The sequence below is a fragment of the Channa argus genome, chromosome 11, assembly GCF_033026475.1.
Source record: "Channa argus isolate prfri chromosome 11, Channa argus male v1.0, whole genome shotgun sequence".
NCBI classification, from domain to species: Eukaryota; Metazoa; Chordata; class Actinopteri; order Anabantiformes; family Channidae; genus Channa; species Channa argus.
Genome location: NC_090207.1, coordinates 68331 through 93139, shown reverse-complemented (window position 1 = coordinate 93139; position 24809 = coordinate 68331). Strand labels below are relative to the sequence as shown.

General features: G+C 42.7%; 1 protein-coding gene across 1 annotated transcript; it reads right to left on the bottom strand.

Annotated features, from left to right (window-relative positions):
- On the bottom strand, positions 1-23823 carry ntng2a (netrin g2a). Its single transcript, XM_067519738.1, is given in 9 exon segments — positions 1-1210; positions 1290-1433; positions 1510-1677; positions 6435-6461; positions 10847-11019; positions 11582-11820; positions 11978-12123; positions 18353-18611; positions 23490-23823. Coding segments are annotated over 9 exon segments (1512 nt in total). The 5' UTR covers positions 23724-23823; the 3' UTR covers positions 1-1088.
- Positions 23824-24809: the final 986 nt, after the last annotated feature.

Below are 24809 nucleotides of genomic sequence, written 5' to 3'. Positions count from 1 at the left end.
AAAGGAAATACAACAATTTTAAACAATTTGCTGATTGGATCTGCTAATTTTCATTGTTGTAAATCTCAGTAAATAGCAGACGGCCTCGTATTTGAGACACCAACATCATAGCAAAATGGCCAATTTCTTAGTGAAGTTTGAATGGGTGATAGAGTCAAGTATTTTCTATCCCATAATTTATGAATGTTGTGTGTGTTTCAAGATCTGGATTTTGGTAGAGTTGGCACAGGTCACGTTTTGGAGAGCCGCTGTACTTTGGTCATAATTTCTTCTCATATCAAGACAAAATGTGTTTTCATTTACTAGATAGTATTATATTTGTATATTTGTGAAATTTGTGAGTCTAAAATAACCAAATTCATGACTAGACTCTGACTTGAGACTAAGTCATGTGACTCGACCACTTTTACAGGAATCTGTCCATCTGCAGATTTTTGTCTCTTCCACCGAATCAGTTTGTGTCCAACAACCTGATGGTTTATTTGTGGTTTACATCAATAACTAATGACCACTGACCTTCAAACATCAACAGGCTGTCTCCCTGATTACTGTGCCGCAAGTGGTGACTGACGGCCAATTGAGCAAATCAGAAAGAAGGACCCCAAATGAAGAATCATGGTGCATTCCACTTGAACTGACAAGTCAAGGTTAGATGGATAGGATAACAGAAGTTGGATTTTAGTGTGATGTCCTTTCTTCCAGACTCCAACTTGAATGTTGATCTCCAGGTCTTGCACTGAAATTGGATGTAAGCCTGTCTTTTATAGGTGACCTCTCCACCCAAGGGTGTTTCCAGGTTTTGTGTGCACATATTTTAAAGTTAAAGGCTCTGCCTCCACATAAGCTGAAGTTTGTCATTCAGACAAGGTCCCACCAGGTACCAGGTGAGTTTGGTGATGTCAACAGTGGGTCAGCAGCAGGTGAAGGTGATCAGACTTAGTGTCAGCAGGTAAAGGTGTGAGGTCAGAGCAAAGGTGGAGCCCTCTGAATTATCAAGGCAACCCCCTATCTTTACACAAATGCTCTGCTCACAAAATGAACCTGCAGACACAGGATGACATCATCACACAATTCCTGCAACACCTGAGCTATAACAACACCAGGTGTACTAAATGTTTACCTGTGAAGTTGTCTGGACAGACGCAGCGTTGGAAATCGATGCATGTTCCTCCGTTCTGACAAATCAAACGCTCTTCGTCACAGATGTTCACTGACGGAGGACAGTAAATAACGATTATTGACAATGATATCAGTGACAGAAACAGTCCCCACCCCCTCACTGTACGTACCAGTACAGCTGGCCTCAGCCCCTCTCCAGGTGTATCCAGGTAAACATTTGTCACAGCGCCGCCCAGTGGCCCCGTCCTTACACTGACAGACACCAGAATCTGAACAGTAAGGAGAGAGCGAGCCATCCAGGTCGCAACTGCACTCTGACACATAAGTGAGACAATCAGACAGGTGAGGCATACAGACAGGTGAGACAGATTGCCGTATCATGTTACTGACCAACGCAGATGTTCTCGTGATCCAATGGCAGTGAAGCATTTCTGTAGAACCCAAGGCGACAGAACTGACAGTTCTGACCACGTGTGTTGTGTTTGCAGCTCACACATGTGATGACATTTATAAAGTCGATGTAGCTGCAGCGGTTGGAGTGACCGTTACACTCACAGTCTAATAGAAACACAAAACTAACCTGAGATCAGTCCTCCAACACAAAAACACATTTGTCACAAACAAATCTTCTATTACAGCATAATAATTTATTTTCATTTCATTAAACATTTAATGTTTAAGTCTCAAATTATTTTGGTTTCATAAAGTAAAACTGTAACAAAGAGGTATTGGAGTCAACACAGAAACCCCACCCACTGCATATATCATTTACCAGCTCACCCACAACATTGATGACACTCAGTTTAGTCAACAAATGAATCTACATGAACACTGATGGAGATGGAGACAGGTCAGCAGTTTTAACTAAGCACATTAGATCAGTTGGAGTTGATTTTTTTCTATGCCACGGTTTGTTTTTTTAGGGGGGCGGGGGAGCAGTGCCTACAGTTTATATGGTTTATTGGGGGCTGAGCAGAGAGCTGGTCTTACCCTGGAAGCTGACGTAGGCGATTTTGGACAGTTGACTGAACCTTGGTCCTCCTGGAATCAGGATCTTCTGGCTCACTTCAGACACAAAACATGGTGTATAACCACAGCTACAGACAGATAGCAGCTGACGCTGAGATCAGGGCTCACTGGAGGGATGGGGGGGTCAGTACCAAAGTTTCTTGTGACAACTATATTAGGTTTGTTTACAAGAATTGTTGTTGCAACTAGTACTGCTAATAATGCTAATACTATTACTGGTATGAGTGTTTCTAACATCAGCCAGCAGGTGACAGTTTCTATGTTGTACCTTTTTTTTCGTAGCCTTTGCCTTCTTTCTCCCTCTCACCTTCTTTTATTTTATCTTTTGTTTCTTTCTTAGTTTCCTCTTGAGTTTCATTATTGGATGTCTTTTTTGTTTGCTCTTTTGTTTCCTCCTTAGATTCTCTCTTTGTTTCCTGTTTTGTTTCCTCATCAGTTTCCTTTTTTATTCCCTCTGTAGCTTCCTCAATTGTTTTCTTCCTCGTTTCTGCTTTTGTTTCCTTGATGGATTCCTTCATTGTTTCTTGTTTAGTTTCCTCATTTGTTGCATTTTTTGTTTCCTCATTGGTTTCGTCATTTGTTTCGATCCTTGTTTCTGTTTTAGTTTCCTTGTTAGATTGTATTTTTGTTTCCTGATTTGTTTCCTTAAAGTTTTCCTTTCCTGCCTTAGTTTTGTTGTTGGTGTCATTTTTTGCTTCCTCTTTTGCTTCATTTTTTGATTCCTTAAGGGATTCTTCCTTTGTTTCATCTTTAGTTTCCTCATTTGTTTCCTCATTGGTTCCCACTTCAGTTTCGTTGTTGGATTTCTCTTTAATTTCCTCTTTCGTTTCCTCATTTGTTTCCTCATTGGTTCCCACTTCAGTTTTGTTGTTAGATTTCTTTTTAATTTCCTCTTTCGTTTCCTCATTGGTTTTCTTTTGTGTTTCCTCTTGCATTTTATCTGTGCTCTCAGAAGCTATTGGGTTCAACAAAGAGGTACAGCATTTAATTTTATAGGGGAAAACATTTGAGAGACTGATGTTATTGTCTATCAGTTCTGAACATTCTGAGGCTTACATTATGTACAACCAGCAGCTACTTAAATCTGGTTATAACTCATCATTAAATCACAGCTTAGACTTTGACCTTGCTTGATGATAGTAATCTATTACAATGATATCAGGTATTGATCTTAATATTAGCATATTAGTTCATGGTGTCATCGCTAAAAGTTCTAGGTTACACATTTTGTTAGTAACTTTTTCAAACTGCTTGTTCCAAGGTCAAATGTTTTCAACCTCTACATAAATGTAAATGTCTACATTCAGTATCAAGCATTACAATGTAAATTATAATTTGGACAATCACAGCTCGTCATTCTGTACCTGCGTCCTCTTTCCGCCCTCCTTTCTTCTCTTGTTTGTTTTTTCTTTTGTCGCTGGACTCTGTAGGAGAATCTCTCCTAGTTGAATCTGTTTCAATGTTTTCCTTCCCCCTTGTGTCTGGTCTTGCTAATGTAGAATTCAATACAGGATCAATTGAATCTGTCCCAGGAAAATCAACAGATTCACGAGATTCATCTGGAGGGTTTATAGGATCAACTGGTACGGAACCAGAAACAGATCCCAAATCTGATCCATATTTTGGTTGAGGATTAGATGTGTTTGACTCTACTGGAAAAGGGAATGTGAAGTCCACAGGAGCTAAATTACCAGCACCATCCGAACCATCTATAGGAGTAGAGCTTATATCTGGTGCAGCATCACCTCCTTCAGAGGGAGGCAATAAGTATTCTACAGGAGCATCAGGAGTTGGACGCAGAGGATCAGGAGGTGCTCCACCAGTGGACGATATATCAGTTAGAGGTACATCTATTGGGGAATCTGGATTTCTAGAGGGTGGTACTTTTTGAGGAATATCTGGACGAGATATGTAAGGAGGAGGGACATCTGGAGGAGGAAGATCAGGAGGTGGAATATCTGGAGGAGGAAGACTAGGTGGAAGATCAGGAGGTAGAAGATTTAGAGGAGAAAGACCAGGTGGAAGATCAGGAGGTGGAACATTTGGAGGATAAAGATTGAGAGGTGGTATTTCTGTAGGAAAAGGATCAGGAAGTGGTACATCTGGAGGGGAAAGATCAGGAGGTGGAACATCTGGAGGAGGAAGACCGGGTAGAAGATCAGGAGATGGTACTTCTGTAGGAGGAAGATCAGGACGTGGTACATCTGTAGGAGGAAGATCAGGAGGTGGTACATCTGGAGAAGAAAGATCAGGAGGTGGAACATCTGAAGGAGAAAGACTCAGCTCCGGAGGTGGCAAATCAGATGAAGGTACATCTGGAGGTAAAAAATCAGGAGCTGGTACTTCTGGAGGAGAAAGGTCAGAAGGTGGTACATCAGGAGGAAGAAAATCAGGGGGAGGAAGATTAGGAGGTGGTACATCTATAAAAGTGCCTTCAGCAACACCAGGAGAAGTTTTGTCATCTCCTGCAGCAGGTGGAGAAGCATTAGCCCGATTGGTTGGGTCTGACCAAGTGGATGGGGCCCTGTTACTAGGTGAGGTTATTTCTGGGATGGTTGGAGGTTGTTGGAATCCGGCTGATGCTGTAGTAACATCAGCAGAGACCGTAGTAGTGGTAATCATGTTGGAAGTACCAATTGCAGAGGGGGTGGAGTTTGTGCAATCAGGTGAGGAGGTGAAGTCAGAAGGTGCAGTCACTGGGTCAGAAACAGACACCTCAGAGTCAGTACTGTAACCTGGGACAGTGGAGGTAATAATACTAGTGTAGCTGGTTGGACTGGAAGTACTATTACTGGCACTTCTAATACTTGCTTCTGCAGTAGTAATGCTTCATAGTAATGCGGCAGTCATAGTAAAAGTACTTGCCATATCAATGGTTGTAAATGGACTTTCTATGCCTGCAAAATATTCATAAAACTAAGTATAGTTATATTGGTAATAGTAGGGTTATCAGTGGTAGCATTAATTGTAGTGGTATTACTAGTAGTGTCAGTCAGACCATCTAATGGGGTAAAAGGGTCTATCAGATGCTATCAAGTCAAAAGTCACTTGCTGTTGTCAGAAAAGGTATATGACTCTCAGTTTTTCATGGTTTTCTGAAAACACTAAATTCTCAAAGTCATTTGAATTTAAAGGGTCCTCAGTTCTAACTGAATGACTGGGAGTCCCCTATATTGACTGTAACGTTATTAACACCTTGTGGACTGTTGATGTCACATGTGGAAAAGTGTCAACCATTATCTGTGTTGACAGGGTCACATGAAGCTAGTCCGCTGGATATGGCTGGTCTGGCTGGTCTGGCTGTAGCATATCAAAACATTCCCTGCACGCTCGTGCCAACTGCAGTAATATATTCCATGCCCATGAGTGGGTAAAGTGAGTAAAGTTGCTACTTTATCGCTCTCATGGTGCGCTCAATTACACTAACCATAACCCTAACCTTATTCCTTCAGCCAGCAAGAGGTACAAAAAGCCAGAGGGCTTAGCAGCTGTGAATACACCGGCAGGCAGTGGGAGAGCAGATGAAAATGGGGGGCACCTGATGAGCCCACAGAGGTTCTGGGGACCGAGATAGAGAGACAAGATAAACTAATCGTCACCAGAGTGTGCACTCTGGGTGCCGGAAATCACTGAACTGAAGAGTGAGGGGCATCAAACGTCTCAAAGATCAAACCTGAAGAAAGAGCAGGTGGAGGACCATGATGCTGCCAGGCAGATGTCTTCCACTGACACCCCTCTGAGCAGTGCATCAGAGGAGGCTTTCCCTCTTGAAGAGTGTGCATGGATGCCCTCTGGTGGCTGGCCCCAGAGAACTGGTATGCTTGAAAAATGGCTTCACATAGCCAGTGGGAAAGGTGCTGAGCAGAAAGAGCAAACCCAACAAAGCCTTCCCTGTAGTGCACAAAAAGGCGCCCTATAGTAGACGTGTGTTCCACAGTAGGACAAAGCACGCACCGGGCCCAGTAGATGAGAGGATGCATGCTACTCAGAAGAGTGAGGAGGTGTGCAGAAACCTTCCAAGTTTATGACTCTCAGCCTAAAAGAACCTGCCTTCATGCACTTGGGCATGAAGGCAGGATTAGGTCGGAGAACAGCCAGACTGAGATTGAGAGACACTGTGGGGAGACTGAAAGCGCTAAGCACCAGCGCTGAAAAGATGAGAACTTTGCAACATGGGAGGAAGTATTGGATGCTACCCTTGCATCCTGAATGGTGGCCACCACGTGGGGCGAAAAACCCTGTTCGCTCTCTCTCAGGGCCAAGACCCACAGTTGATGGAGCAGAACTGGGGGGCTACAGATCATTCTGTTGGCCTGAGACAGCGCATCCGAATGCCATGGAGGTCTCCCAGGGCAGGCCTGCCAGCATCTGGCAGAGTGCTGGAAACCATGGTGCCCCCACTCGGCTTGGGGCCACAAGCATGACAGTCTCTCATGTGGTCCAGCAACCGGGGAATTAGAGGAATAGGCGGAAAAGCATAGAGGAGCCGCCTGGGCCAAGGGCAATGGGAGAATGCATCCACCCCAAGGGGGGGGAATCTCGAGCTCTGAGGGAGAACCAAAGGCTGCACTGGGCATTGCCTTTGGCTGCAAAAAGGTCCACCTCTGCTCTGTCGAACCTGCATTTATCGTGAATCCTAAACACGATAAATTTATCATGATCCACCATCTGCAGGAGAGCTTGCTCCCGCGATGGAGCGAGGAGAAGGAGATCATCTAAGTAGAACAGCACTTTCATTTCCATTGGTGCGCAGCAGAGCCAGTGCTGTCTCAAGACATTTGGAGAATGTACTTGGAGTGAAAGAATAGCCGAACGGTAGGCAGTTATACTGGTACCATACGCCCAGGAAGGAGAAATGCAGAAACTTCCTGTGTTGATAGGAATATGAAAATATGCATCCTTTAGGTCCACTGAGGACAGCCAGTCTCCTGGGCGCACACTCCGGAGAACCGAGGCTGTCGTTAACATGTGGAAGCAGCGGACCACCACTATCTGATTCAACAGTGAGATCAGGAATTGGTCTCATTTCTTCAGACTTCTTGGGGACCAGGAAGTAGCGAGAGTAAAAACCCCAGTTTTCCCTCGAGATTTGACAGCTTTGACGCAAGACCTGTCATCTAAGCTGGGGATAAAAGTTGGGTTTCCAGGATCCCTGCGAAGCTCAGTGGGGGTGTGGAAAACTGGAGAGAATAACCCTTCCATATTATTCTGTCCATCCATTTGTCCTAAACACACAGCTGCCTCCACTGACCGTAACGTTCCAACAACGGGTGAGCGCTATTTGTGGCAGCTGGCCAACGTTTGGCCCTCTCCGCCGTTGCTTGGGGAATTTGAGCCCGGGAAGTCCATGGGGAAGGCCATGGGGGGAAAGAGTGTGCTGCTTAGCAGGAAGTAGCCGGCTCATAAAGTTAGCAAGGCGGTTAACAACAAGCGGGTTGTTATGGGTGGGAGACACTTGGGATGCAGACACTGCTGGGTGTGAGAACCCAGGGGTATTCTGGTTATAGGAAGCTTTGCCCTTAAGGACATATTCAGTTTTATTGCAATAACAAACAGAGCGACCGCATTTAGAACCAAGAAAAGTTAAATCACACATGTCCCCCCCAATCCATCAGAATCTCCTTTGCTTCCGGGGAGGTCTCGCCCTCCACTGGAGGGAGAGACCATGAACAAGCTAGCTTGTGGGGCTTGGCAGGTCGGCGATGTGATGCTGCCACCTGGTGGGCAGGTGGAGGAGAAGGTGGAGGTGGAGGAGCGAGCTCCACCAGAGCAGCATGCCAAGTGACCGCCGCTGATGAAGCTGGGTATCGTTTCTTGTGACATGGTGGCAAATCTTCTTCGCTTCTTGTGAAGCTGTCTGGATCTCTTTAATGAGGTGCTGAAAAAGGGGGCCAAACTGACCATCAGGGCTGAAGGGTTCCTGCAGAATATCCTTCCTGATGGCCTCTGGGAAAGAGGAAAGATGAAGCTAGGCATTCCTCGCAATCATAGTTTGCCATGCCGAGATGTGATCACTATCGGGGCACACATGGCGAGGATGCCACTGGAGAACTTGTGGATCTGTTTGGCGTATTTGGCGGGAAGCGAATGAGGTAGCAGAGTCAGCTTGGAAATGGCATTAGCTAAAATGAAGATGTTGTTAGCTGTCTCCGTCGACTGAAACATGCACTGATGTTAGCGGTCAGCAAGGCGGGTCGTCAAGGCACACTTAGGAGAGGGTGGAGTGGGATGTCGGCCAGCTCTGAGAGTACACTTTATTATAAAGAAAGCAGCGAGTGCTGGCCATCTTAATGATGTCTGGAAGCTCTTGTAGTAGCTGGACCATGGCAGGCAGCGGTGTAGATGATTCTGAGCTACGCCAAAAGGGTAGCTCAGAGGGCGTTGCTCCAGCCCCGCTGGTGGGAGAGGGAATAGCAGGGGGGAGCCCGAGGGTGAACCGTAAGATGGGGAGGGGGAGTTGTCAGATTGCGGACGTAATTGAGTGCACCATGAGAGCGATAATAAAGTAGCAACTTTTGGCCAACTCACCAGTGGGCATGGACTATACTGCTTCAGTTGGCGTGAGCGTGCAGGGATTGGTTCATTATGTTACAGCCAGAGGGCAAACAACATAGGAAATAGAATGTTCGGTTGCTAAAATGATTTATAGCTACAGCCCAAACGTATTGACTACTTAGGGAGAGGTCAGGATTGTGACTGATAAGTGGAATCATAGATAGGACGGGTGACCAGACAAGTCAACAAACAGAGAGATGAGCAGATGGACAGATAGACAGGTGAACAGACAGAGAGGTGGGTAGATACACAGGTCAACAGACAGGTGAGTAGTACTTACTGCTCGCTGTTTCTGCTGCTTCACCTGTAAAACACAATACCGTCACACTTCTGTTTCAGCTCATTTTTGCTGTTTTCATGTCTTCTGCCTGCTGTTCTGTGGAGCGATGAAACAAAACTGTAACTTTTTAGGTCTATGGATCCATGCTATGTATGGAAGAAGAAGAATGAAGCATATGCTGAAAAGAACACCCTGAGTCCAATGAAGCCTGGTGGTGCTTTTCTCCTGCTTTGCTTCCTCTAGCACTGGAGACCTACAGCATTTGGCAGGCAAGTTGGATTAATTCAGGATAAGAACATTGCAGGAGAAAACATCATCATCATCAGGAATGCTGCCAAAAGCTAGTGTGAATCCAATTTGCAGCAGGGGCACAGTTGCAAAAGGGTGTTCTACTATGTACTGAAGATCCTTGTCATAAAGGGGTGGAATTTTGAGACTACAGTACTAATTAAAAGTTGCATTTTGTGTTGACTTTGGAGAAATGGCATGTAACATTAGTTTTGTTGAATTATAGTGCTTTATAAATAAAATGAATTATTATTATTATTTTTATTTAAATTGTTCTTGATTTATTTGTTCATCGCAAACAGCTGAAAGTTGCTTAGTTTTTGCTGAAACACCACATTTTTATTGGGGGATGAATAATTTTGAGTGCAACTTTACCAGTAAGAACTGTGAAGACCATAATCCAGAAATGGAAGAAGCATGGACACACTAAAACTACCAAGAATTGGAAGACCAAAGACAAAGTGTCATGATACGGGACTCATACTCACTTCCTGTCTTGGACTTTTATTTGGTACCCCTTTACTCCACTTCCTGTCCCCAGTTCATTTCTCCAGCTTCACAACTCATCACTGTTCACAATAGTTTTTACCTGTTCCCCTGCCTTTTTAAACCCAGCTCTCCCCTCTGTTCCCCATCAAATCATCATCTTTGTTTTGTCTCTGTCATCCATGCAACATGTTGTCTTCCAGTTTACCTGTCTCATGGTTTTTGGACTGCTGACTCCGTTCATGCGAACTCTGTTTTCTTTTTTTTGATCTGAGTTTTTGTTTGGTTGTCATTTAGTGTCTTAGTCCTTTCTCTGTGTGTGCGCCTTTCGATTGTGGGTATAATTTCTTTTCTAGTGTGTTTGTTTAGTAAATGTGTTACATGGATGTTTAGTTTTTCCAGTGTTACTGCTATTTCCCAGTATCATTGTTTTAGTTGTCGTTAGATCACTCATTCCCTCCTTGGTTTATTTGTCTCATCCTTGTATGTTTTATGTTGAGTTTGTATTAAGACTTATATTTGTTAGTTTCACTGTCCCTAGTTTTTTGTTACCACCCATTTACTTCATGTTTATCTTCCACTCTGCTTTTTGGTGTCGTCTATTCAGCCCATATTATATTCCTTAGTGCCTATGCCTGACTTAATTCCTTTTTTCTAGTATTGTCGTCATCCTTCTGAGATTGTTGCAGTTTAGTCCTCCTTTTATATGAGTGAGTTTATGTTAGCTTTTTCTTTACTTGTCTCTTTTTGTTATAATCATTAAGCTTTTCTTACGATACCCCCCCTCTCTCCTTGTTGCACTTGGGTCCACACTAAACACCAATCTCTGACAGAAAGAGGTACTAGAAAACTCACTTAAGAGTTTCATTCTACCTGCTGAATTTGTCTTGTCTGCGTCAGCCTGATTGCTGTGGTCTCCTCAGCTCTACTATTCATTTATTGTATGTGGGAGCCACTTTATATGCTGTGGTCTTTTTAAAAGCTGTTTTAAATTGCGTGGTGTAGTGTGGTGATATTGACTTTTAGATTCTGCCCTACCGATAACAAATTATACAGTGTGAAAATATTTTTTTGTGTATAGGTACATACAGGTGTTAGCTGTGCCTCTGGGCAAGGGCAGATATGATCCAGGTCTCCAGCTGCGGGATTTGAACCCCCGGCTGCAAAGCTGACAGTCCTGACCCGTTGTGTCGTGGTCACAGTCACATTGCAGCATCGCATCTCGCAACACACACTGAGAGGCATGCAAGTGACACTTACACCTGAGAAACACACACATAAGGTGGAAACCTGTCAAATTGATAAAACATCTGAAACCCATTTTCCACACATGTATAAAGTGTCGTCTGTCTGTGATAGGTCAACTGTGTGCAGGTGTGAAAGGAGACATAATTTGAAGAGCTTCTCTGACTTTATGTGAGCAGCTGTTGGTACCACGAGTTGCTGGATGAAGTTGGAATAGGCTGGTTTTCTGCATGAACTGGTCATATCTGATCTGATCTTTTTTATCTGACTCTTTTTCTTTCTTGTGACTGTGTCTTTGTGACTGGACTTCAGCTGTGCTGACGCCTGTCTGTATTTAAAGTATATATCATAACTTGATTTGATTTGCTGATGGTTTCACATTCCTACATTGTGAATGTTCCAATAATTCAGTATGAACAAAAACATCACAATGAATGCTTTGAATTTTTTTTTTTTTGTATCTCAGATGAAGATTTGACTATATTTTAAGAGAAATTAATAGATAAATATATTAATATCAAATGGGTCAAATTTCCTACTCCTGCAGTCATTGGCTGGTTGTTGGTGTGTATTAGTTACCTTGCAGGTATGTCAATGTTGGAGATGGCGTAGAAGTACTTCAGCAGGTTGTCTCTCTGGACATATGTCCCTCCCAGTGCTGGGCGGAGGAGTCTCAGGCGAAGGTTGGTGAAGGTAAAAAAATCTCTTAGACCATTCATGGTCTCCATCCGCGTGTACACAGCATCCATGTTGATCAGCTTTGGACCAGCAAATACCCCAAACCGAGCACGCACCTCAAAAACCACAATCTTCTCCTCCTGTTGGTGAAATAGTCAGTTTACCTACAGCCTTTACTTAGCTAAAGTACAAAAGTAAATGTAAGTTCAGGTGTACAATAAAAGGCTTTGTCCCTATGTATTTCATGAATATTGGCATCTATTCCCATTAAGACCTTTTAGAGCTCCAGAAACCTACCTTGGCTCCTACCCAACGAGAGTACTGCTCGGTGCAGATAACCCGGGTTAAGTTACTTGGTGCTAAATCAGAGACTTGTTTAGGGGACATTCCAAAGGCTTCCAGACAGTCATCAGCGTAGTACTGATATGGCTGCCAAGTCACGCCTGAAACACAAATGGACATTATTAACAGCTAGTATCACTTACACACAGAACAAAAGTTATTATCCAACTATCACCAGAGATTATTATAACACGTTCTCCACAGGCTGATAATGTCTTTGTATTAGCCAACCAGAGTTTCCTCTGTTTTTATTTATATTGCGTATTGTGTACTGTGCTGTATTGTGTATTGTGTTATGTTTAGGTGTACTGATTATGTTATTAGTGACACCATATTGCTTTGATAGTTGCCTTAGTATTTTATATTTAAGTTTGTTGTCAAGTTGGCAAGGAAACAATGCATAGGAAAGGTTTTGTTACAAGGGTGCAGTTTGGCTCAGCTACTGAAGGGTGCAAACGTGACAAGGTAACTGGAGCAAAGGAACTGACTACAAGGTAGTAGGTACTGCAACAAGGTAGAAGTGAAAGGTTCAGTTTGTAGCTGTGGAGGCACACGGTTTCTTACAGAGTTCTGTGGATTCAAACATATTTTGAGAAGCTTGTATGTATGAAACTGTTTGTGAACGTGTTTGTGAGATTACTGTTCATAAACTTGTATGTACAATTGGTCCATCATCAGCTAAGTTGAGAAGCAAATACAATAAATGTTCAATGTTCGTCATACAATGATCTCCAGAGTGAAGTACTTGCTGGACCATCAGATTTGAGTAAAATCCCCTCTACATTCGTAAGACACCTTCTCTACGTGGGCTAAACACTACTCAGCGAATAATGGAAGGAGAAATTGATCCAGCAAATGTGGAAAACCGACAGGCAAACCCAAGTTTCAAGGCCACTGAAAATACTTTGCAAAATCTGATAGATACAAGAAAGCTCAAGTTGGACCAGCTGGGGAAACAAAAGAGCAAGATATGCCATTTAATGGAGGATGACAGCTGTGTCGAGGAAGTGGAAATCAAACTGTTGACAGAGTTTAACCAACTGTTTGGTGAGTTTTGTGACATAAATACCTCAGTCAAAGAAATATTCCATAAACTTAAATCCGAAGAGGATATTAATAGCAATTAACAGGGCTGGTTTGAGCAGAACCCAAGTTCATTCAGATTATTTGGTGATAATGTTGTCCGTTGGGTTAAAGAGGCACATCACCGCATTGAGGAAGCAAGTAGGGCAAATGACAGTCTAAGTCCTGAAGACAGTGTGTCTTCGGCATCCTCAAGGAGATCTAGGAAGTCCAAAACAAGCTGTTCACTCTGTAACATCTTCAGCTTCAAAGGCATGCCTTAGGGTTGTACTACAAAGAGCAACCTTGTTAACAAAGGCAGAAACATTAAGGCAAAGACATATCTAGAGGCGCGAGAAGCTAAGGTTAAGGCAGAAGAAACTAAGCTTAGAGCAGGAAAGGAGAAAATTAGACCAAGGAAAGAACAATTGGAAATGAACGCTAGTCTTGCTGCCGCTAATGCTCGATTCTGATCTTAAGTAAACATGGAGGCTCCTTGGTGTCATGTGGCTCAAACATCAGCAATGAAAACTTCAAACTTAGTCAGGCACAGACAACATATGCAAAGAAAAAATACCTGTCAATGCTACTGAAAATGTAAGGAAGCAAGAGATGAGCCTGTTACGGGATGTTTCGGTGCTGGTTACAGTGGGAGTGTAAAGGCAGAGACTCACCACTGTGATTTCTAAGCAAGGGCTGTTAATCAGTTTCCAGTATCAAAAGGTAAACGTGCTTTGTTTAGGGATACTCAGTGTCAGAACGATTTTACAAACATTCCGGATAAAGCCCCCAGCCCCCAGGTTTTATGCTCAACCTGGGGGCTGGGGGCTGGGGGCTGCAGAAAGGGACAAGGAGAGGAAGACAGAGAAGGGCAAAGACAACTACGGGAGAAAACATACAGACATGCAGTGGTGACAATTGTGGGGTGAGAGAAGAGGAGAGAGGTTCAAGAGGAGGAAAGGAGCTCAGTGCATTGGGGGGTGGTCCCCCAGCAGTCTAAGCCTATAGCAGCCTAACTATAACTAACTATAAGCTTTATCAAAGAGGAAGGTTTTAAGCCTAGAGTTAAAAGTAGAGAGGGTTGGGTTACACAGGAGAGGACCTTGATAACTAAAGGCTCTGCCTCCCATTCTACCTTTGGAAATTCTGGGAACCACAAGTAGGCCTGCATTATGTGATCAAAGTGGTCTACTTGCATGATATGGTACTATGAGGTCTTCTATGTATCACCACTGGAGTTTGACCATTCAGAGGTTTAGATGTAAGAAGCAGGGTTTTAAATTCCATTCTAGATTTTATGGGAAGCCAATGGAGAGAAGCTAGTGAAGGTGAAATATGATCTCTCTTGCTAATTGCAGTCAGCACTCTTGCTGGATTAATTGCAAGCTCTTTAGTTAGTTACTGGGGCATCCTGAAAGTAGAGATTTACTGTAGTCCAACCTAGAAGTAACAAGTCCATGGACTAGTTTTTTGGCATCACTTTGGCAATGTTCCGTAGGTGGAAGAAGGCTATCTAGAGATTTGTTTTATATGTGAAGTAAAGGACAAATCTTGGTAAAAAAAAACTCTAAGGTTACTTGCAGTAGTACTGGAGGCCAGACTTATGGCACCTAGAGTAACAATATGGTTCATCATATTTCTGAGATTTTTGGGCCCAAATACTATGACTTCAGTTTTGTCTGAGTTAAAAATTGTGGGACATCCAGGCCTTTATGTCCTGTAGGCATGCTTGAAGCTTTATTAACTAATTTTTTTCATCTAGTTCGAAAGATAGATATAGCTGGGTATCATCAGCATAGCAGTGGAATTAGTGTTTTCTAATATGGTTGCCTAATGGAGACATAAATTAAAAACGCATTGGTCCTAACACAGAGACTTGTGGAACTCCATAGCTAACCTCCGTGTACATGGAAGATTAATCATTAACATGAACAAATAGAAGTCTATCGAATAGATAAGATTTAATCCAACCTAGTGCAGCTCCTTTAATCCCAATTTCATGTTTCAGTCTCTGTAATAAAATGTTCTGATCAATGGTATCGAATGTAGAACTAAGATCCAACAGAACAAGTATAGAGACTAGTCCATTATCTGAGGCCAAGAGAAGATGGTTGGTGACTTTTACCAGTGCTGTTTCTGTTCTATCATTAACTAAAAATCCTGACTGAAAATCTTAATACAAATAATTCCTGTCAAGGGGGTCACATAATTGTTTTGCAACTACTTTTTCAAGGATTTTAGAAATAAAGGGGAGATTGGATATTGGTCTGTAATTGGCTAAAACACCTGGGTTAACACAGGGTTTTTTTAAGTAGTGGTTTAATTACAGCTACCTTATAGACCTGTGGTACATGGCCTGTTTCTAAAGATAGATTGATGATATCTAATACGAAGGTATCTATTAAGGTTAAAGCTTTCTTGAGCAGTATAGTTGGAATACGGTCAAGCAGACAGGTTATTGGTTTAGATGAGGTAATAATTGAAGCTGGCTCAGCGAGATCTATGGGTAAAAAGTAGTTTAAGAGTTACTGGGGCTTTATTGATGATTTTAGCACTGTTGTATGTAAAGAACTATCTGTTATATTTGGGTGGATGATCCGGTGAATCCTTCTCTAATATCTACAATTTTATTTATAAAGATAGACATAAAGTCATTGCTGCTCAGAGTTAAGGGAATACTAGGCTCAATAGAACTATGGCTCTTAGTCAGCCTGGCTACTGTGCTGAACAGAAACCAGGGGTTGTTCTTGTTTTCTTCTATTAATGATGAATAATATGCTGTTCTGGCATCACAGAGAGCTGGTTTGTACATTTTTAAACTGTCTTTCCAGGCTAAATCATCTGGTTTACTGCTTTCTTTTTCAGAAGGGCAACACTATCGAGTATTGTACGTAGTGAAGCTGCAGAAGAGTCAGATAATCAACTTGTGCAGGAGTAACATTAAGATGACTACTAACCATTGTATTGAAATATTGTGAGGCAAACGATGAAAGAATCGTTTCTTTAAATGTTTACAGCTTTTTCACCCAGTGGGCAGGTTACCAAACCAGGATGGAGGTGCATCTGTTTGGAGCCACTTCATCGCCCGGTTGTGCTAGCTTAGCACCAGGCGTTGCGTAGAAGACAACACACATCTGTTTGATGCCTGCACAGTAAATACGATGTTGCAAAATTTTTATGTAAGCGACTGCCTAAAAATGCTGAGTCTCTTTACCACAGTTTGAAGACTGTCTGTCAGACGGGTGGCTTCAGGTTAAATAAGTGGATCAGCAACAATCAAATGGTGTTAGCAGCCATTCCAGAGGAGGAGAAGGCAATAGAAATAATCGACCTTGATCTGGTTCAAAATGCACTTCCAATGGAAGGGGTGTTGGGCGAGCAAGGGTGCATTCAGTCAGATCAATTCAAGTTCAGGGTCGTTATTTAAAGTAAGCCCCCCACCAGAAAAAAGAATTTTATCCATGTTGAGCTCAGTCTATGATCCATTGGGAATGATTGCACCTTTGAATTTATGTGCTAGGAAGATTATGCATGAGCTGTGTAGGGTGAGATTGGGATGGGATGAGACTGCTTGAACATCTTGCCCAGATGTGGTCTTACTGGGTGCAAAGTCTAGAGCAGCTACATTACTTTGGGATTTTAAACCAAAAGGCTTTGGTCAGACCATGTTTGCTCAACAGCATCATTTTGTAGATGCTAGCGAAGATGGCTATGGGACAGTAACATAGTTAGTCTAGTGAAATATCAGTAACCAAGCACACAGTGCCTTTGTGTTGGGAAAGGCAAGAGTTGCCCCCCTAAAGCCCATGACTAGGCCTCGTTTGGAGCTAACTGTAGCATGCTTAGCATTACCTATGGACAAAATGCTAGGGAAAGAGTCGGAGCTACCACTGGAGGACTGTGTATTGGACTGACAGTACAGTGGTGCTAAAATACATCAGCAACAAGACATCAAGGATTCGCACGTTTGTAGCTAATAGGGTGTCGGCGATTCAGCAGACCTCAACAGTCAACAGACCTCAACAGTCAGCAGACCTGACTTCTTTACACAGGAAGTCACATTTGCGACTTCCTGTGACTTCTTTACACAGGAAGTCGCAGTTGAAGAAAGTATTGATGCAGTACCTGACTTCTTTACACAGGAAGTCGCATTCGAATTTCTTCAAATGCGACTTCCTGTGAAAGTACTTTCTTCAAATGTAACTTTGAAGAAAGTACTTTCTTCAAATGCGACTTCCTGTGTAAAGAAGTCAGGTCCAGGAGCTGTTAGAAGTTTTGAAATTTTAAGGAAAGGAAAGTACAGATGTATTTGTTAAAGCATAAGTGTAAAAAGTTGTCAGAAAAAAAGTCATAGTACAGATAACCCAATAGGTCGGCTGGCCAAAGTATACATTTAACAAGAAAAGTCAAGCAAGTCCTGCAACCATGTCTGACTGACTCATGTGACTTGAGTCACCCAGAGCCAGCTTTAGCCATTTTGGTGCCATAGGTGACATTATTGTTTGGCGCGCCCCCATCCCCCACCCTCACTGGGACCTGTGTTCCTCCTCTTTTCTCCACTTTTTGAAAGCCGCACCTGAGGGCTTGGACTGCCTTTTCATGATGACAATGTCAAAATGACTTGTTGACATAGGAACCACTACCTGAGATGAGCGCTGATAACTCGTCCTACGACCCGCTTCCCCAGTGCATGGTGCAGGACAGGTTCAGGGCCAAGTCAATCAAATAATGAGAAACAACAGGAGGGGTCTTCTTGATTAGTTTTTCTGCATGTGTTAATTTTTTATTTTCAAGACAAAGCATGTGGAAATGGTGCCAGTGGGGCTGCAAATTGTTACATTTAATTTTTTTTGCAGGAGCGCCCACTCCAGTAGGTGGTGCGACCACCTATATGGCCTATGCCAAGAGCCGGCGCTGGAGTCACCCACCTCTGCCTAGAGCATTAAAAAATGTTGAACTTCAGTCATACAGACACCAAGCTCAGCAACTAACCTTAAATCTCTGCGATGTCTACCTCTTATTGCTGCTTCTGGTTGTATTTGTTTGCCTACTTTTAAACAATTTGTCTTTGTTAATAATTTGAAATTTATTTGTTTTTCTGTTGTGAGAGTAAGTGAGCGAGATATCTGTGTTTGTAATGTTTTAGGACCCCCTCAAAAATCAGATGCTACATCTCACCAAGCTATTCTAACAAACATTCAATATAGGACAGCAGCACCTTCACCATGCAGTGGTGCAAATAGTGACAACGTAAAAGTACATTTTCACCTTTGTCCATGGATTTTTCCAGTACCATGCTGGTTGGTCGTCCATACTCAAATGTGATGATGATGTCATCGACCACCTCCAGACTCTTGTTCCAGGACAGAGTGATGTTAGCCAATAGGGGCTCAGGAAACATGGACCATGTGACCGTTTGCCAGTAGGTGATAAGCCCTCCCCTCTCCCTGTCTCCCATCAGCTGAGGAGGGTGAGACAGGTCTGGGCTTGAGGCATCACACTCATCGCTGCACAGGTATGGGTTCTCCTGAGAAAAAAACAATTTATATATACAAGACTAGAATACTGAATAAGGAAACACAAGAACAATGATTTACTGGGCCCTTCACTGCTTTTGCTATTTATGTTCTAGAGCAACTGATTAATATGTATCATTGATCCTGATTCAGTCTGATGTTGTAAGATTATATGTGTGTCTCAGTAACATGTGCAGTGTGTGATGGATTAACGCTGAACCTAATCTGATCAGTTAATCTGTTTACTTTAGTTGCTGCTGCCAACTGTCACAGAGCAGCTCGAACACAGGCCGAGCTTTAACGTACCATCAGTAACCAAAGCTGACTGATTGAGCACTAACTACATGCCAGAGATGGGAACTAAAGTTTACGAGCTAGACTTCACGCTAGAGTTAGAGCTGCACACACAGAGACTTAAGACTTGTCTTCAAAAGTCTTCAAAAGAGAATGGGATTTCTTACTTGTCACCACACAATTCAAAAACATTTGCCTGTCTATTAGAACATCACCTGTATCTGCAGAATTAGATATGTGTCAACATCGTCTTGTCTCTGACAGACCTAAGAGTTGTAGTTACAGTGTGAATGAGCACTAAGTCATTAATTTGTTCATGTTCAGTCACGTTTAGTGTGAATTTCACCCACGTATTTCATGGTGTCAGGGTGTTTCCAGTAAACTGACGTGTCTGAATGTATCTTATCAATAAACAAACTCATCTGACTAAATGTAAAAAGATCCTTCTTTTACTTTCAGCTATTCCCTTTCAGGGGTCACCACAGTGAATCATGTGCCTCCATCTAAACCTTATCCTCTGCACCCTCTTCTCTCACACCAACTAACTTCATGTCCTTTCTCACTACATGCATAAATTTCCTCTTTGGTCTTCCTCTAGACCTCCTGCCTGGCATCCTTCTACTATATAGATATATTCACAGTCTCTCCTCTGAACATGTCCAAACCACCTCAATCTGGCCTTTCTGACATTATCTCCAACACATCTAACGTGAGCTGTCCCTCTGATGTCCTCATTCCTGATCCTGTTCATCCTTGTCACTCTCAAAGAGAACCTCAACATCTTAAGCTTTGCTACCTCCAGCTCTGACTCCTGTCTTTTCTTCAGTGCCACTGTCTGTAAGCGAAACAACATCTCTGGTCTCACCACCGTCTTGAACACCTTTCCTTTCATTCTCGCTAAAACTCTTAACACACAACACACCTGACACTTTTCACCACTCATTCCAACCTGCCTGCACTCGCCCTTTCACCTCTTTTCCACACTCTCCATTGCTCTGAACCGTTTACCCTAAGTACTTAAAGTCCTGCACCTTCTTCACCTCTGCTCCCTGTAACCTCACTGTTCCACCTGGGTCCCTCTCATTCACACACGTATTCTGTCTTCTTCTGTCGTATCTGTCTGTTTTCCAGTGCAGACCTCCACCTCTCTAGATTTTCCTCCACCTGCTCCCTGTTCTCACTACAAATTACAATGTCCTCTACAAACATCATACTCCATGGAGATTCCTGTCTAACTTTGTCCGTCAGCCTGTTCATCACCAGAACAAACAAGAAGGGGCTCAGAGCCGATCCTTGATGCAGATCCACCTGCACCTTGAACTACTCTGTCACACCTACAGCACACCTCACCACGGTCTTATAGCTCTCATACATGTCCTGCACCACTCTAACAAACTTCTCTGCCACTCCAGACTTCCTCATACAATACCATAGCTCCTCTCTCGGCACCCTGTCATACACTTTCTCTAAATCTAGGAAGAGACAATGCAACTTCCTATGACCTTCTCTGTACTTCTCCATCAGCATCCTCAAAGCAAATACTGAATCTGTTGGACTCTTTCTAGGCATTAAACCATATTGCTGCCCACAAATGTTCACCTCTGACCTTAGCCTAGCTGCCACTACTCTTTCCCACACCTTCATTGTTTGGCTCATCAGCTTTATTCCTCTGTAGTTGCCACACCTCTGCATATCTCCCTTATTCTTCAAAATGGGCACCAGTACACTTCTCCTCCAGTGCTTGGGCTTCCTCTCACTCTCCAAGATCTTGTTAAACAAACTAGTCACAAACTCTACTGCTATCTTTCCTAGATACTTCCATACCTTCACAGCTACTTCCTGCTTCACAGCAGTCCTCTTCTCTTGATTCCCTTTCATTTTCCTTTTTCTTCAACTCCTCCTACTCCTTCCATCTTCCCATCACACTCCTGGCACCTGTCAATACATTTCCATTCTTAACTGTAATCACCCTAACCTGCTGCACATCCTTCCTACCTCTATCTCTTTGTCTCGCCAATCTGTACAAATCCACCTCTCCCTCTTTATTGTCCAACCTAGCATGCAAGTCCTCATATGCTCTTTGTTTGGCCTTTGCCACCTCTACCTTTACCTTATGCTGCATCTCCATGTACTCCTGTCTACTCTCTTCTGTCCTCTCAGTGTCCCACTTCTTCTTAGCTAATCTCTTTCTCTGTATAGACTCCTAAACTTCTTCATTCCACCACCAAGTCTCCTTGTCCACTTTCCTCTTTCACAATTACACCCCAAGTACCTCCTACCTGTCACCCTGATCACATTAGCTGTAGTGGTCCAGTCATCTGGATGCACCTCCAAACCACCCAGAGTCTGTCTCAGTTCCTCCCTGAAAACTACACAATATTCTTCCTTTTTCAACTTCATCCTCTGCTCTGCCTTTGGCCTCTTCCTCACCAGAGTCATTTTACACACCACCATCCTGTTTTGTCTGGCTGCAGAATTTCTCCTTCTCTTCTAACTCACATCCTACCTGTGGGGCATAACCATTAACAACATTAAACATCATGCCTTCAATTTCCAGCTTCAGACTTATCAACTTATCTCATACCCTTTTTCACCTCTAGAACATTCTTTACAATTTCCTCTTTCAGGATAACTCCTACTCCATCCACCTTCCTTCTCTGCATCATGTCAACCAACTCTCTAACCTTCCTTGTCATAGTCCTGACATTCTAAGTCCCTACTGTCAGTCCTACATTCTTAGCTTTCCTCTTCTCTCTCTGCCTATGAACACGCCTTCCTCCTCTCCTTCTTCGACCAACAGTAGTCCAATTTCCACCGGTACCCGGAAGGTCAGCAGCACCAGGGACTAAATGTATAAAGATATATTTTATTTTATTGCAGCTGCTCTCTACAGGTTTGAATGGAAACATTTATAAACCACTGCATTAGAGTCTGTTAAAATGTTTTTACTGAACGTATTAACTCATTATCTCATTTTTTTTTTGTTTCTCACAGTTTGTTTCTTATAAGGTCTTATCTCAGGATAATTATTCAATAATTGATAATAATTTACATGTATTTTGTCTTCATTACAACTTTTACATTTATCAATAATTCAGACATGACTTGATTTTCCCAGAGGATCAATTAGACCAACAGCAGGAGACAGTTTAGTGTGTGTGTTTGTGTGTGTGTGTGTGTGTGTGTGTGTGTGTTGATGGGGGGTGAACCAACAAAGAGCATCCTGATTCTCAGTCATAACATATAAAATAAAACAGCAGCATTTGTGTTTTTGTTAAATGTTACCTAATCAGTTTTGAACCAGTTTTCAGGCCTGAAAAATAAGACAATGTTAGAAACAATGTGACACACAAAGAATTTTAGATGTGAGCAGCATTTATGTTTCAAGAAACAGTGACATTTAAATTAGAGACAGGGTTAGAGCTCAGGTTCATTTAAATATTCTATTACCAGCATGTCGATGTGTGTGAGACTCAACACATTTATTGCAGGATGTTTAGGTTCCTGCACATGTAAAAGACAGAAGTTTTAATTTTCTCAGCCAACACAGTATCAACTTAGTGATTACCCCACAAACTCCACCAGAAATCAGTGCTGATGACCGACTGAGCTTTACTGACCAGTCCTCCTCTGTCTCTCGGACAGAAACTTACCAGGAAATGTGCTCACCCCACCCACTAGGAGAAACTTGGGGTTCAGAGTCATACCTCAACGTGGAGTAAGGAGGAACTAGGAATTGAACCACAAATGTTGTATCTCCTACATACAGTGAAAACGTTAAATCCATCCTACTATGCAACATAGTGGAATGGTCATTAATAAAGTACACAATGTCTCGAGCGGGTTCAACTCCAGCTCGAGATATTGTGTATTTTATTGTCATTAGGGCATATAGCATTAGTATAAAAAAAAACACAGCCTCACTTTATTGCCTTTTTAAGAACTGCACTACCTCACCTTTATTGCCTTATTGCTCTTATTTTGTTTGCGCTTATTCTGATTTTATTTGTATTTTATTTTATTTCTATTTTTTGTCTATTCTCATTCTACTTACTGTATGACATTTAGAGTGGAGGGCAAAGTAAGAATTTCATTGTACAGGGAAACATGTGTTGTATCTGTGCATATGACAATGAACACTTTGAATCTTGTTGTTTTTGACTCCTTAAGACCAGGGCGCTTATCTTGACTACTGCAGTGTCCTGCTGATGGGGCTACTAGCAAGCACAATAGAACCCTTCATATGATCCAAGATGCAACATCAAGTCTCATTTTTAAACCGCCACAAATGGCACATTTCCCCACACAGTTCAGATCTCTGCAATGACTTCATCAGGTTCAAAGTTCTGACTCTCGCTTAGGGTGGTCAACTCAACAGCACCTTCCTACCTGAACTCCCACATCCAGAACTACAAACCCTCACACCCACTGCACTCCTGCTGATCCCTTCACCACACAGCAAAGGATCTAAAGGAAAGCTCTTCAGTTCAGTGGTTCCACAATGGTAAAACAAACTACCAAACTGTTGCTCAGCATCTTCATTCTCAATTTTCAACACACTTTATGTGTGACTCAGACATCTGTGAGTAACTGACCAGTGTGCAGAATCTCTCGGGTGGGTTTCCGCAGGTGATCCCAGGAGGGTCAACTCTGATCTGCATCATCTCCTTCATGTTGGAAGGTGGGGGCTGACAAGCATAGAACTCCCAGCCTGGCCCCCCCTCTGAGCTGCGCAAAGACCTGCACATGTTAAACTGAGATTGGACCAATGCCGGCAAGAAGATAAGAAGGGGGAGCAGAGAGTGGGACATGGTGGACCAACACTCCATCAGCAGATCTCTCTGACCCTTTTCAGACAGGTAGTTGTCATGTCAGAGTCATGGGCATTGTGGTTACTGTCCATCCATGAGATGGTGGGCTTCACATGAAGGCAGCCTGCAAAGAACAGCATAATCCAGTTCAGTCTTTGTGAGTCTCATGTTCTGGACCTGAAGAAAAACACAAACCTGACAGAGATCAGTCAGAGGTGACAGACCTGGCCAGACCAGAAATAAAACTGGGTATGAACCAAATCTAAGACCACATGTGGAAGTAGACCAGATCTAATTAGAAGAAGGCTGATTTGGCTTATTCATACCTATTTTGTTCTTATTGTCTTCAACAAACAGGGTTGAATATTATTGGTCCCTCAGTGGCTGCTATGGAGCTTTTAGTCACATCAATGACCTTCCTCCAGTCTTGAGGACCCTGTGTTGGATATTTTGGGGTCTAATCAGGTGTGTGGAGCTGTAATAAACATCCTGCCACTGGAGAAATAACAGCAGGTGTGAAAATTAAACTTCCTGTTTGTTTGTGTCTGAGATTAAACTGAGACTCTGAGGATGGAGCTGCTTCTTTATTAAAGTGTCTGTTGTTTTTTGTCTGAGTCCAAAAAAAAACAGAACCAGGTCTGAGACCCAGAGACACTTTATTAGGTACACCTATACAGTTGAACACCATCATTTATTTTAGCAGTGAATGATTTTTCTGTCCATAAGTTCCATGCAATATTTATATGAATTGGCCCTTTAACCACACCGGTCTCTATTTGTAACTCACCTGTCTGCATTTCTTTGACAAAACACTTGTCCTTTATCTTGTTGCTTCATCCCCTCTTTAACCCCTACCCTATGGCAGGTCTCAAGCTGTTGGAATTTGTCAGTATTGAAAAATAACACCATGAATAACAATGTACTAATAGAAACCAGCATCAGTTCCCACACGAACCAAATCATAAAACAATGCACAAGTTTTCACAAAACCAAAACACACGTGCAGAAACTAGACTTTAGTGATACAGGGTAAATTAATCATTGCTTATTGCGATACATCTTTGCTATTTCTGCATCACATCTTCAAATTTACATAAACACACA